The sequence below is a fragment of the Mytilinidion resinicola genome, assembly GCF_010093595.1.
Source record: "Mytilinidion resinicola strain CBS 304.34 unplaced genomic scaffold BDZ99scaffold_9, whole genome shotgun sequence".
Lineage (NCBI taxonomy): Eukaryota > Fungi > Ascomycota > Dothideomycetes > Mytilinidiales > Mytilinidiaceae > Mytilinidion > Mytilinidion resinicola.
Window position 1 is genome coordinate 47,447 of NW_022985445.1, and position 13,768 is coordinate 61,214.

Genomic DNA, 13,768 nt, shown 5'->3' on the forward strand with positions numbered 1-13,768 from the left:
CTGTAGCTAGGCAATACTAAGCTTGTTTATTATCTAGCTATTATCGCTTACTGCTATAACCTAGTCCGGTAGTATATTATCGCCCTTATACTATACAGAGAGATAGTACTTACCTATAATAATAAATAGCGGGATAGCCTATCTATAGGCATTAATTTCTTAGATTATTATTATCTATTCGCGATTACCTAGCTGTATAGCTTTTAGTCGATTGCGCCGCTTAAAGCCTATTATAACTATACTTAATAAGATAACGCCTATTTAGAAGCCAGCTTTATTAAAGTTGTATATATTATTATTAATAATACCGTATTTTGCTTTTATATTATATATAAGCTTAAACTAATTGCTAATAACCTCTAGATCTTTATATAGAGCTCTTTAATAGTTATACTTTTAATTAAACTTTATTTTAAGCTTGTCCGTTCGCTTAATAAAGTTGTTTAGCTAGTTAATGCCCACTTAGCTAGCACCGCGCTCGGCGAGTAGCTTATTAGCCATTTCTTATACAGCAGTTAAGCTAGGCGAAAACCTTTGCAAATCTAGGTCGAGTATATATTAAATAATAGCTAATTCTTTAAGCTTTATAAGCTTCTTTAAATTAGGCTTATAATCGCGTTATGCAGTTATTCCGCCGCGTTGGTTTTAGAGCGTGCTTTTAGGGATATTATATATACCTGCAGCGCGTCGTTCGCTTAGAATTTAATTTCGTCGGATAGCTAGAAGAGCTAAGGCTAGCCTGCCTTCTTTTTGGATTAATTGCGCGTTGTATTATCAACGCATATTAGTTATTAGTTAACGCGTCGCGTTTTCGTAATAAGGTGGCCGACTTACTTATATGGCCGACTCGCTTATAAAGTATATTACCTTTTTTTCTAAAGCTAAGTTCTTTATTACCTTTCCTAATAAATACTCTACTATTTAACTTAGGTTAGTAATTACTATACTTTAGGCTATTTAGATTTTTATAACCTAAAAAGTAAAAAAGAACTTAGGTAACTTAATAGCTAAACTTCCGCCTATACTATATAAGCTAGCCTTAGTAGCTAAATATAGGTCGAGATTTATTTAGAATATTATAAGGTTTATTAAAAAAGCACCTTAGTTATTACTCCCCCTTTCTTTATATATTACCCCTTTTTTCTCTGCGTATTACCCCTTTTATATTAGGCCTAGCTCCGGCCCGTATAAATATTATTCTACTAATTAAACTTACCCGCTTGCCTCCGTGTTAACTGCGTAAAATAGAGAGTATATATTATAAAACGGAAAAGCTATATTATAGGCTATATTATCTAGGCTAATAGAAGTCTATTCGCTCTATCTACTCTAGCTATTCTACTCTAGCTACTCTACTCTAGCTACTCTACTAGCGGAAAGCGCCTAAATAGCTACTACTATCTAATTACTAGCTAAAAGAAACGCTAACTACACCTGTATACTAAGGCCTTATAGCTATTACTTTATTATAAACAGCCTTTTTTTTAAGCGTATATATAGGGGCATTTTTAGGGGCTAGTTAGCTATTAGAAACTAAGGAAATAGAGCTCTAAGTAGCTATTAGAGTGCCTACTTATCCGGCGGAGCGATTTAGCGCTATAGTTATAAACTATATAGGATTATTAAGCACTATAATAGTTTGCTTAACCGCTAGTATACCTATAAAAACACCTGCTATAGTAATTTAGGTGGCCTATATTATAATCTGCATCGATTAAGTTAGTTCCTATCTACCTATAATACTATCTGCTTGCTTTATATAAGCAGTAGTTTTATAAGCTCGCCGGAGATATAATATTCCTCTATATAATCCTAGCCCTCTACTATACCGTCGTGCTTACTGCGCTAGAGCTTATTAATCAACAATTTTAAATTAAAATAGATTATATCGAGTTATATTAGCAGGTGTATAAGTACAGCTATAGCTATAGGTTAATTAACAAGGTATAGTAGGGCCTGTTAGCTTGCCTTTATAACGCTATATAATTGCCGGAGCCTTAATAAGAAGAAAAGGATTAATAGAAAGGTTTACCTTATTTAGAACAGGATAATTAAACTACTAGTACTAATAAATATCCTCTAGAATAACAGTATATATAGATATTACTATAGCGTGCAGTTTTTAGTATATTTTATAATAGTAAGGCATACTATATATCCCCCTAAATATTCTATTATAAATAGAATTAAAATTATCCTTTTTAGCCTTCTTAACTTAGGCAGTAAATAGCCTTAGGCCCTGCTTAGTAACCTACCGAAAAACCCTAGTAAACTTAGGAATTCTAACCTTATACTAAGGAGCTCTACGTTGCCGGCTAAGCTAATTCTTTTTTTTAACACCTTAGCAGTAAATATATTAAAATAGCAGGGTAACTATATTATAGAGGTTGCCTATTAAAATCTAAAAATAGGACTTAATACTGCCGTTTAAGCCCTTTAGCCGCGAGGTTATAGTATTACTAAAGTGCGGTAGAAGGCCTATATAGTATATTGTAATCTACTATTAAAAAGGCCACCACTTTTTAGTAAGGTAGTTAACTAGGGCTTTTTTATATATATAATCTAATTAAATTTTATTCTAAGTAGCTATAAACTTAGCCTTTATAGGTTTTAATAGGCAGAAGTTAAGCTTATTAATAAACCTCTTCTAATCTCTCTAAATAATATTAATATTAGCTACTATTAGCACTTAAGAGGTATATACTAGGTTTTCTAGATCTATTATATCCGCTAATACTTACTTTTTATCCTTCTAAATAGTAATAGCCTTACTAGCAATATTCTTCTATATATACTACTTATACAGAATCTAAGGAATAAAAGGAAAAAACTTAGCTAGTATATTCTTAAATACGAGCTTTTTATCCGTAATAAAAACGCCTAGTAAAACGCCTAGGCGCTGGTATACTAGGTAAAGCTCCCGTATAGTAAAAATATAGTTCTCTTCTTTCTTCCCTAGAAGAAAATAATAGCCTAGCTTATAGTTTTTGCCCTAGTTATTAATACTATTAATATAAAAAAGTAGTATTTTAAACTTATTTATTTTATAGGTGTAATTAAAAAGAATAATATTAGGATTCTTCTAGAATATCCGAACACTTTCCGGGTGCATAAAGTATAGGTACTTAACTTAGTTTACTTTATCTAGCTTATATTCATAGTAGTAATAAGCGTCCGGGTTATTATTACTATATTTCTTAAGCACCTTAAGTATAGCCTAAGTTAGAGTAAGCCTTTTAAGCTTTATTTTCTTCTACTCCTATTTCTTATTATATAGGTCCTGTATTATTATATCCTTGCCCTTAGCTAAAAGGTTATTAAAAATAGCACCTACGGGCGTGCCTCTATTAAGCTAATTATATATAGTTTAGATAGTATTCTTATTAAAATTTTAGTGCGTAATAGAAGTTCTATTCTTAGGATTATATAGCTTATAATTATAAGTATAGACCTTAACCTTAAAAAACTAATTACCTTATAGTAAATATTTTAAAAGGGCTTCTTTAAATAGGCAATTAGTCTTCTTTATACGGGTGCAGCGCTTCCTATTAGCTAGCTTATACTCTTCTGCGCACTTATATTAAACTAGCACCTTGCGCACCTAGGGGGGCATACGCTTATCTATTTTTTTATTATATTTAACTATAGCATATTCTTCCTACTTAGCCTAAGTATTAATTAACTTTATACTATTCTCTATAGAAGCATAGCGGCCCTAAAGGGGCGGCCGGAGGGGTATAGTATTAAGGTAATAATATAGAGAAAGTAGTGTTAATATATTAAAAGTAAGTGCACAGGTAATATAAATTCGAATTAAGTATAAGCGGGCAAGCAGGTAAGTTTAATTAGTGGAATAATATTTATACAGGCCGGAGCTAGGCCTAATATAGAGGGGGTAACACGCAGAGAAAAAGGGGGTAATATATAAAGAAAGGGGGGGTAATAACTAAGGTGCTTTTTATTAAAGTAAGTAGTATTAAAATCGCGAATATATCTAGTGCGAATTAAAAAAGGGTTAAAAAAAGGCTAGTGCTACGTATACGACCTCTTTTTGCTATTTATACGATGCTTTTTTGCTATTTATACAACCTTCCCCCCTGCAACCCCTTTACCGCGTTCTAATTAGCTTGGAGTAATACGCCGGAGCTCCGGGCATTTACCTATACATTATATAAGGCTATACGCGAGGCCGTATATAAGCCCGTACGTAAGGCTATATAAAATAGAAAGGCTATACAGCCTTTTTATTTTACGGCTTATTCTTCTATTTTATATAGCCTTACGTAATATATAGGTAAATGCCCGGAGCTCCGGCGCATTGCTCCGAGCTAATTAGAACGCGGTGAAGGGGTTGCAGAGGGGGGGGGGGTTGTACGAATAGCAAAAAGGCATTATATAAATAGTAAAAAGAGGTCGTATACGTAGCACTGGCCTAAAAAAAAAAGCGGCAAAGTTAATAGAAGAGAAAAACACGCCGGCTTTAGTTATATTAGGAATAGTACTAATAGTTATAGTTAAGGTATTATAACGTACTTTATAAGCGAGCGGGCTATCTAAGTAAGTAGGCTACTCTATTACTAAAACGCGTTTTATTAACTTTTAACTATTATACCTTAATAATACAACGCGCAACTAGTCTAAAGTAAAGGCCTAATATACCTAGCTATTTTAGTAATTAATAAAAACTAAATTTAAAGCAAGTAATAAGCTATAATAACCTTTAAAGTCCCTAAAAGCACGCTTTAACAACAACGCGCCGGAATAACCTCCCGACGCAATTATAAGCCTAATTTAAAAAAGCTTATAAAGCTAGAGGAATTAGTTATTATTTAATATATAATTAACCTAGATTTAAAAGGATTTGCACTATAGTTAAGCGCTATATAAGATATAGCTAATAAGCTGCTAAATAAGCGCGGTGCCGGCTAAGTTGGCAAAAATTGGCTATATAACTTTGTTAAGCGGACTAATAAGCTTTAAATATAGTTTAATTAAAAGTATAACTGCTAGAAAGCTCTATATAAAAATCTAAGGATTATTATACTATAGTTTAAGCTTATATATAATATAAAGGCGAAGTATAGTATTATAGATAATAACTTCTATAACTTTAATAAAACTAGCTTCTAGATAGGTATTATTTTAATAGAAGTAGTTATTATAGGCTCTAAAAGATAAAATTAACTAAAAGCTATATAACTAGGCAATTATAAGTAGGCTACTATAATTAAGGCTATTAACGCTTATAAATAGGTAATCCTGCTATTTATTATCCTTATAGGTAAGTACCACCTCTCTATATAGTATAAAAGCAGCAATATACTACTAGACTAGGCTATAGCAGTAAGTAATAACAGCTAGATAATAAATAAGCTTAGTATTATATAGCTGTAATATTTTAATATATATATAAAGGACCGCACTATAGGTATATATTACCTGCTTATTTTAGACGGCTATAAAAGCTATAACTTACTTAAATTTAAAGAGCTTTATAAGGAGAATAATATTATTATACTATATATACCGCCGCATACTTTATATTTATTACAGCCGCTTAATATAGGCTGTTTTGCGCCGTTAAAAAAAGCGTACGGTTGCTAAATTAAGACTTTAGTGCGCAACTATATTAACTATATTATAAAGCTTAAGTTCCTACTAGCTTTTAAAGTAGTATTTAATAACTTATTTATAAAAAGTAATATCTATGCAAGCTTTTAAGGCGCTGGCTTTATACTGCTTAATCTAGAGGTAGTGCTTTTAAAGCTTAATATTATACTTTATATACTATCGCCTGCTGCTATAAAGGCTTAATAGGAATTAAAAATACTAAGTAATACTTTTAAGCTAGGCTTTTAATTAGCATTAATTTATAATTGCATTAAAATATATTAAAATAGCTTTTCTACTGCAATTTTTAAGTTGCTTAATTTACTTATTAGAGGCGCCGAAGTATAGATATATAGGGCTATATTATTATATAATTAGGTTATAAGCCTTTAAAAGGCAAATAAGGCCGCTATAAAGCGTAGAAAACGTAAAAAAAAGGAAATTTAGAGGCAAAAAGTTCTAATAAAGGCACAGGGCTCGAAAATAATTGCTTAAAAGGAAGCTAATAAACAAATTAAGGGCGAAATACGTTAAAATAGAAGGCGCCCGGGTGGAAGTATACAGCAGCAAGCGCGCTGTAGGTGCTGCGGCGAGATAGGATATAACACTTATACGTGTTAAAAAGATAAGGAAATTGTTGTAGATTAGACTGCAAGTTATATTAAGTTAATATCTATTAGTATTATAAAGTAATTTATATTTTACATCGCGTTTTAGTAATAGAATAGCCTGCTTATTTAGGTGGCCCGCTCGCTTATAGAGTATATTATATAATTTTCGATTAAGTTACTTTAATAGATACTTTAGTTTCTATAGGTAGTATAGTATTTCCTACTATAAAGCATACTTAAGCTTAATATAAAAGGGTAAGTAGTACTAAAAATAGTAAATAAGGGGATATATTAGGTCTATAGCTAAGGAAAAAGGTTATATTATTATTAATAAGGTTATATAGAAAAAAAAAAGTATTAGAAGTATAGCTAAAAAAAAAAGGTTTATATTTATTAGGCCTTAGAGGGCACTTAGCGCTGGCTAGTAGTAAGCGTATAAGTAGCTAGCAGTTAGGAATCGAGATTGGTTTTTAATTTACACTTTTTTATAGTACTATTAGTAAAGCTAGCTGCCCGGCTTTATAGTATTACTATTAATAAAGTTATATTAAAAGGAAAAAGGCTCTAGCTATAAGCTATATTAGGGCTTAAGGTTAGAATCGAATTAAGTTATATTAATATTAACAAAAGATAAATATAAGAAAAAAAAGGTTCCTATTATAACCCCTAATATAAACCACCTAAATACTAAGGCACTTAAAGAAATAAAGAAGTAGATTAAACTAATAATATAAAAATAAACTATAGAGCTTTAAGAAATAAAGGCTAGTTAAATAGGGATCCTAAATTCCCTATAGACTGCTAGTAAATAGAAATAATCTAGGGACAGCACCTAATAGGGAGGTTACGTGCAGGATTATTACTAAATTATAGCGATTTAGGAATAAGTATAGGATTATTACTAAATTATAGCAATTTAGGAATAAGTATAGGTTTTTTAGGACGGAGCTTTTATATATAAGGACGCTTCTTTACCTATATAGAAACCTTATATTTAACTTAAGACTTTAATACTACCTATTAGAAGTAATAACCCCGTTTTATACCTAAAATTAATCTTACCTTACCTTTTAAAGACTATTACACCCCGATAATAACTTAACCTATACCCTGCCTTAGTATATAATACTTAGAAGGTATAGAAAAAATAACTTATTATAGTTCCTAGGTTTAATACTATAATAAACCTAAGGTTAAAGCAATATTAACCTATTCTGCGGGGCCCTAATTATATAACTATCGGGTATATAGTATAGCTTAATTATAAATAAGGCCTTAATTATATAACTATCGGGCACGTAATATAGCTTAATTATAAGCGAACGTGTAGCTATAACACTAGTTATTAGTAATATACTCTACCCTAAAAAAACTATAGTTCTAGATCTGCTTTTTATATACCTTTATAACTAGTATAAAAATGCCTATATTAAGTAGCTAGAGGATATAGATAGTATAAAGCAGTAGATAGAAAGGAATAATTTTAGAATTTATATAAGCCTAGATAAAATTAAGTAATATATAAGAATTATAGCTATTTAGGATTAGAAGCCTGTATTCTCCTATATTTTAAGGCTTAGTATAGCTGTTAAAGCGTTCTAGCTAGTATAGGGCAATTTTCCGGTCGGTTTAGCTAGTAGAACTAATATAGATAACTATATAGGGGTTAATAGAGTTTTTAATCCAGGAGTATTATATCTACTTCCCTTAGAAAATAATAAATAGTAGAACTAAGTATTTACTTATACTAATTACTGTAATAGTTAATACCTAGTCTTAATCTCTAGGTTAAATAGACTATACCTTCTCCTTTTAAACTAGTAGAAAACCTTTATAGCTATTTTCTACTCCCTTTATAAAGTCCTTTTTATCTATATTATATTAATCCTTATATAAAATCCTATACCTTATTATAGTTTCTTAATATAGAGAAAACTATTTCTCCAGCATCGAAAGCAATATATATTAATAATAATGCGATTCTTATTTAAAGATAAATTGCGAAGAAGCTCGTCTAGTAGTTTAAAGGCATATCGGCCCTAGGTAATATACAGTAGGCGACGGGCATCTTTCTTAAAGATAGTATAGCTCGCAAAGCTTATTACGCATAAAGGGAGAAAGACTGTTATAAGAGATTAAGGAGGTTTAAATAGGTGAGATTACCTACTCTCGCTCGATGAATTAGCCTTTAAGATACTTAATTAGTATCAGCGCCTGCAATTCTTTTTATAAGCTAAATATTAGCATTTTATACGCAAACAATTAATCTTACAAATCTATAGGGAAATATCGACTTTCCTTCTAAAGTAGGGAATAATTAACTTAAGTTAATAGATTAATTAATTTGATTTAGTTTAACTAAATCAATTAATTAATCTAAAGAGGTGGATTTTATTAATTAAATTAACTTTAAGGCATTAAATTAATTGATTTAATTAGTTTAATTAATTCCTATTTACGGAGCGTAGATAGAGTATTTTATAGAGAGCCCACCTAGCAGAAGTGCTTACTAAGCAGTCTTCTAACCCTGATTTTTATCCTAACTTATATTAACGCGTTTAATACTATACTACCTCTATATAATATTGCACCTAGCAATAAATTAGAACCTTTAGAACGTACAGCAGGAAGTTATTGCACGCGTAAATCGAAAGAAACCTTCCTATAAGGTTAATTCTATGCGCGCCGAAGTTAATATAAATAAATATGTTAAAACACCTGCTATAAACGATAATAACGTTAATAACAACAACCTATATAAGAACCTTAATTAGCTATAGGTACTATATCTATAGAAAAGGCCTTATAAAACCTTATAACCGTTAAAAATAAGCTAGATTTACGCGTATAGTTGGCCTGTTTACTATTAAAAGCAGCGCTAGAAGTTCTAGCTCTATAAGTACTGCTATATATATAGAATACCTAGCGGCAAGTTTAATATTAAGAAGGCTACTTTATTAGCTATAGCTTACCTAGGGCGGTAATAGCATAGCTATAGAGTTAATAAAGATAGCTAGATTAACTTTTCTACTCTAAACTAAACGTTAGTATTAGCAATAATATAGTTCCAGGGCATTAATATTCTATAGGATATAGCTAATAAGCTAGCGGATAGCTTTAATCGGGCGAAGTTTCTACGCGCTGTTTAATACTAGGTTGCTAATAATAATTAGGCTTTGCGCATTATTAAGAAGCCTGCCTTCCGCAGTATAATTACTGCTGCTAGACCTATCGCCGAATTAAGCCTATAGAAGACCTATTATACACTCTAAGAATCTATTATAGCTAAGTATAATTCCTATATACCCGCCGTAATTAAACACCTCTAGCAGGCGACTAGCCTTATCTATATATTATTTAATAATTAGACTTTAGTTAGTAATAAGCGTGCGCTTACTAGGATATATATATATTATCTAAATAAGAATAGCCGGCTAGAAGACTACTTATTAGGCCTGCCTGTTTTTCTAGGCCAGTACTTAGGCAAAAATATTGCAGAGATAGTTAGCTTAATATTATAATTGTTTAAAATTAATACTAAGCGCCTTAGCTACTTTATACTTAATAATACTATAAATAATAATACTGCTTTAATAGCAATAGCTAACAAGTTTAAGTTTAGCATCTCCTAGCGTTAGTTACGCTGTACCTGCTATATTCTTAACTTAGCTACCTAAGTAATTATATAGGGTAAGGATAAAAAGGTATTTAAAAGTATAGATATAAATATACAAGTAAAATTACATCTCTAATCTTATTACTATTCTATATTGCGCTAATAGTAATATAGGAAAAAGAACTGCTAATAGTAGAGTAGAGGAAAGCCGGGCCTATTAGGGTGCTATTTAATATTATATTATCTATTAGCGCCTTTCTATAAGCCCGAAAGCTGTTTATTAAGCTGCAGGCAGAGAACTTAAAGCGCTGTAATAAATTTTATAAACTAAAGGAGCTTATTAAGCCTATTAGAACTTAGTAGAACTTTTACTATAATTACTTTAAGCGCGCCTGTAAGCTTTAGGGCCCTTTTAATATATATATATATATAAAGCTTAAGAAATATAATATTAAAGCAGTATCTCGGCGCAAGAATATAAAGAAGGAGAAACTGTGGTGCTTTATTAAGGAGTAAGGGCTAAACGCAGGTAATTAGGTAATAATTATAGAGTATAAGCAGCTGCTTAAGCTATTTAAGAATATAATAATATAGCTATAGGGCAGAGGTTTAGCTGGTAGCTATAGAGCTATTTAGGAAGTTCTTATTATATTTAAATAGCTACTCTCGGCTCTTAAGGAGCAGAAGAAGAGGCTTAAGGCTATTAACTATAAAAATCTAAATATACCTAAAGATTACTTAGTTATTAATATTAATACTGCCTATAAAAAGCTCGCGGATTACTATAGGAAGATAGAAGACACCCCTATTTATTTTACAGCTATAATACTTTATTTAGTATATAAACACGCGCTTAAGGGGCTATAAAAGGTGCTAAAGGATTATAATATAAAGCGCAATAGGCTATATCTATATAAAAACTGGCTTTTAAATAGCTATAGCTCCTTCCGGCTGCTATAGCAGGTATATAAGGATAAGGTGGCTGCAAAGGCTGCTGGCGCAGCATCTTCTACCTTATTTCCTAATATAAGGCCTGCAAAATGCTGTTAAATAAGCCCTATAAATAACTAAGCAGACTTCCTTAGGAACTTTATAAAGGAGGGTAAGCAGGAGATAGAGGAAACTATTAATAATAAGTATAAGAGGTGGAAGCGCAAGCTAACTCTAAAATAGGATAACCTACTAGCAAAGGACCCTATTTAGTACTAGGTTATTATAAAAGATTGCTATCCTATTCTAGGCCAGCTAGCCCTTAATATCTACTCTATCCCAGCCTTCTTAGCTAACTATAAGAGAATTTTCAGCAAACTTAGCAATCTCCTGGGCGTACGACGCCTTAATATAAAGCCTAAGTTACTTAGTGCTCTGCAATCTATATGCTCCTGGCGTTGAATTAGCATTAAACCTCCTAAGTAGTGATTAACTTATCAATTAATCTATTAATTAAACCAATCAATTCAACTTAGGGGTCAAAAAGTATTAATCTCATCAACTCAACTTAAGCATCTCAGAAATTAATCAAATCAAATCAAATCAATCACAGCCTGTTCAACGAAGCAATCAATCAACTTGGAGACGTCAAAGTTGATTGATTGATTGATCCCCACTCTGTTTCCTTCTCGACACGGTTCTATCAGGCATCTCTAGTTCGCGACGCTGCCCTCCTTTGTACGAAAACGTCCGCTTCCTGAATACCCGAGTTCGAACCACCGCATATATAAGAATGCCTCGACATCGGTATAGACGATCCCGTCCACCCCCAAAAGTGAAGAAAGAAGAGCGCAACGTAGTTAGCCCCGTATCCACAGCTATCACGAAGCCCAAGGTACCACATGCGGCAACATCAATGCACCGTTTCTCTCAACTGCCAGCGGAGCTTCGTGTAATAGTCTGGGAGAATGCTCTAGAACCGGTGGGGCGACAGGTGGTGACGCTAAGCCGCAACATAGGTGATACCAAAATCACTGTCACTCCGCCGCCCATTGGCATATTCTCCGCACAGTCGGAAGCTCGAGCCCATGCTCGAGCGGAAATGTACCGCCGCGGCTATGTGCTGTACCTTATGACATCCACGTCTTTTTCTCGACCGGTAACGGAGATCTATTTTAACTTCGATCGTGACATCCTCCATGTTCACTCCGATCTTTCCGGAACTCCGCCATCTCCGGGTCAGCACAGAGACAGCATGTATCGCAAGCTGGCCACTATTGCCGCGCTCCTAGATCCTCATCAAATCGGCCAAGTTCATTATCTAGCCGTCTCTTGCTTGCCTGACGCTAATAAGATGAGCCTTCAGGAGGAAACCTCCGCTACCATCGAGCTCCACAAGTTCAAGAAACTCCACTCATTCCGGTTAGTTGTAAACTATGTACCAGAGGACCTTGGCAAGAAATATAAGACTAGGGAAGAAATTGGCAAGATGATGAAGAGTCTGTGGGAAGATATTGCGGGCCACATCGCACGGCATGATAGGACTTGGAACAAACCGTACATTCAGATATGCCTCCAAGAACTTACGTGCGAAGACAGTGATTACTCACCTCTCCCAAAAGGAATCGATAGACCCAGAGCTCATGCTCCCAAAGCCCACTCTTCCGTAGCCTCGACTTCTACTGCCAAGACAAATACCCGGAGCACGCATCGCTCGACATCGGCGGCAACTAAGTCTTCCAAACAGCTAAGAAACAATAGGCAGAAGTGAGACTGAGATGGAGGAGGATGAAATCTTTTTGGAAGGGGACGATGGTCTGAGTCTAGAGCTTAATACGACCCTTGCGGATCTAGACGACGACGTTGAGGAGATGCTCGCAGGCTTCTACAACTCGTCTCAGATGCACTACGATTGAAGACACTTATACTCGAAATAGGAAATAGGGTTGATTATGATGAACTACTACGAAATCTTTGGGCGATTTGGCGCACGCCGGGGCCTCCCGATCGAAAGCGCAGACAATGTAATATTTGAAGCCGTGAATAAGGTTAACGGGATTTGCAAAAAAGAACCGATCGGGATATGCTTGGCTAGATCCCAAGGTCAACAAATTTAATGTCGTTTCTGAACCGTGCACATGGCGATAACGTGACTTGCCCCAATGCGACAGTGATAAGATACCAATCGTCTTTACTGGTATCCTGAAAACTTGCCCATTAAACTTCATTCTTCGGGACGCTCAAATTTAGCACGACTAACTTATCCGAGAGCTTGAACTAGAATCGAGATTTCAACATAGCAAAAGATAGACCAGACAAATTTCACCCAATGATCTCGATACGATGCCATCATCCTTTGCTCCGACGAGACCCTGGAACACATCGCAAATGCTTTCATTGGCAGCGGGCTCACTCGAACTCAATCGAAGTATCTTTGATTGTGCTGACAATTATCCGCTTTGTCCCTTCACAATGGTTTGCGACGTTTCTTACGCTTGCTGAAAATCCTCACACCTCACTTGTTCTCATCATCAGTGGGTCAAGCACGCAGTCAAACATCGTCAATCAATCGCGTCGAGGGGCCCGGGAAGGCGATCGGAATGAGATGAGACAAACCTTGGCAGTCACGTGACGTGCCAATAAGCAAACTCCTCGCATGCCCGTCTTCCCAACCCATGTGTCAGACATGAGTATATTCATTTTCCACTTAGACTGTGCTCCCGTTTCTCAAGGCTTCCACGGAACTGTAGTGCTTCAATCGCAAACCGGCACTATTCGGCCCCCTAAAACCCGGTAAAATCCGGTGATCCTGCTGGAAGAGTCTGACCATCGCGTAGGATTTATAATGCGGGGTGATAGGCGCGGGGGATTCGCTAATGCGGGGAAAGCTTGATAGGAGGTCTATTAAGAGCGATGGTGGGAGACGGACATACTCTGGACCGCCCGGAAGATAGAGAAGCGATGTCAAAGGAATGAAAGTATATCGGACATACTCAGATCC

The 13,768-nt window shown here is 34.2% G+C and overlaps 1 protein-coding gene across 1 annotated transcript; it reads left to right on the top strand.

Annotated features, from left to right (window-relative positions):
• Positions 1-11,560: 11,560 nt before the first annotated feature.
• On the top strand, positions 11,561-12,683 carry BDZ99DRAFT_519956 (uncharacterized protein; the record flags this gene model as incomplete). The annotated part of the gene is made up of 2 exons (XM_033725466.1): positions 11,561-12,365; positions 12,529-12,683. 2 exons carry the CDS (start codon positions 11,561-11,563, stop codon positions 12,681-12,683), a joined length of 960 nt encoding a protein of 319 aa, XP_033576822.1.
• Positions 12,684-13,768: the final 1,085 nt, after the last annotated feature.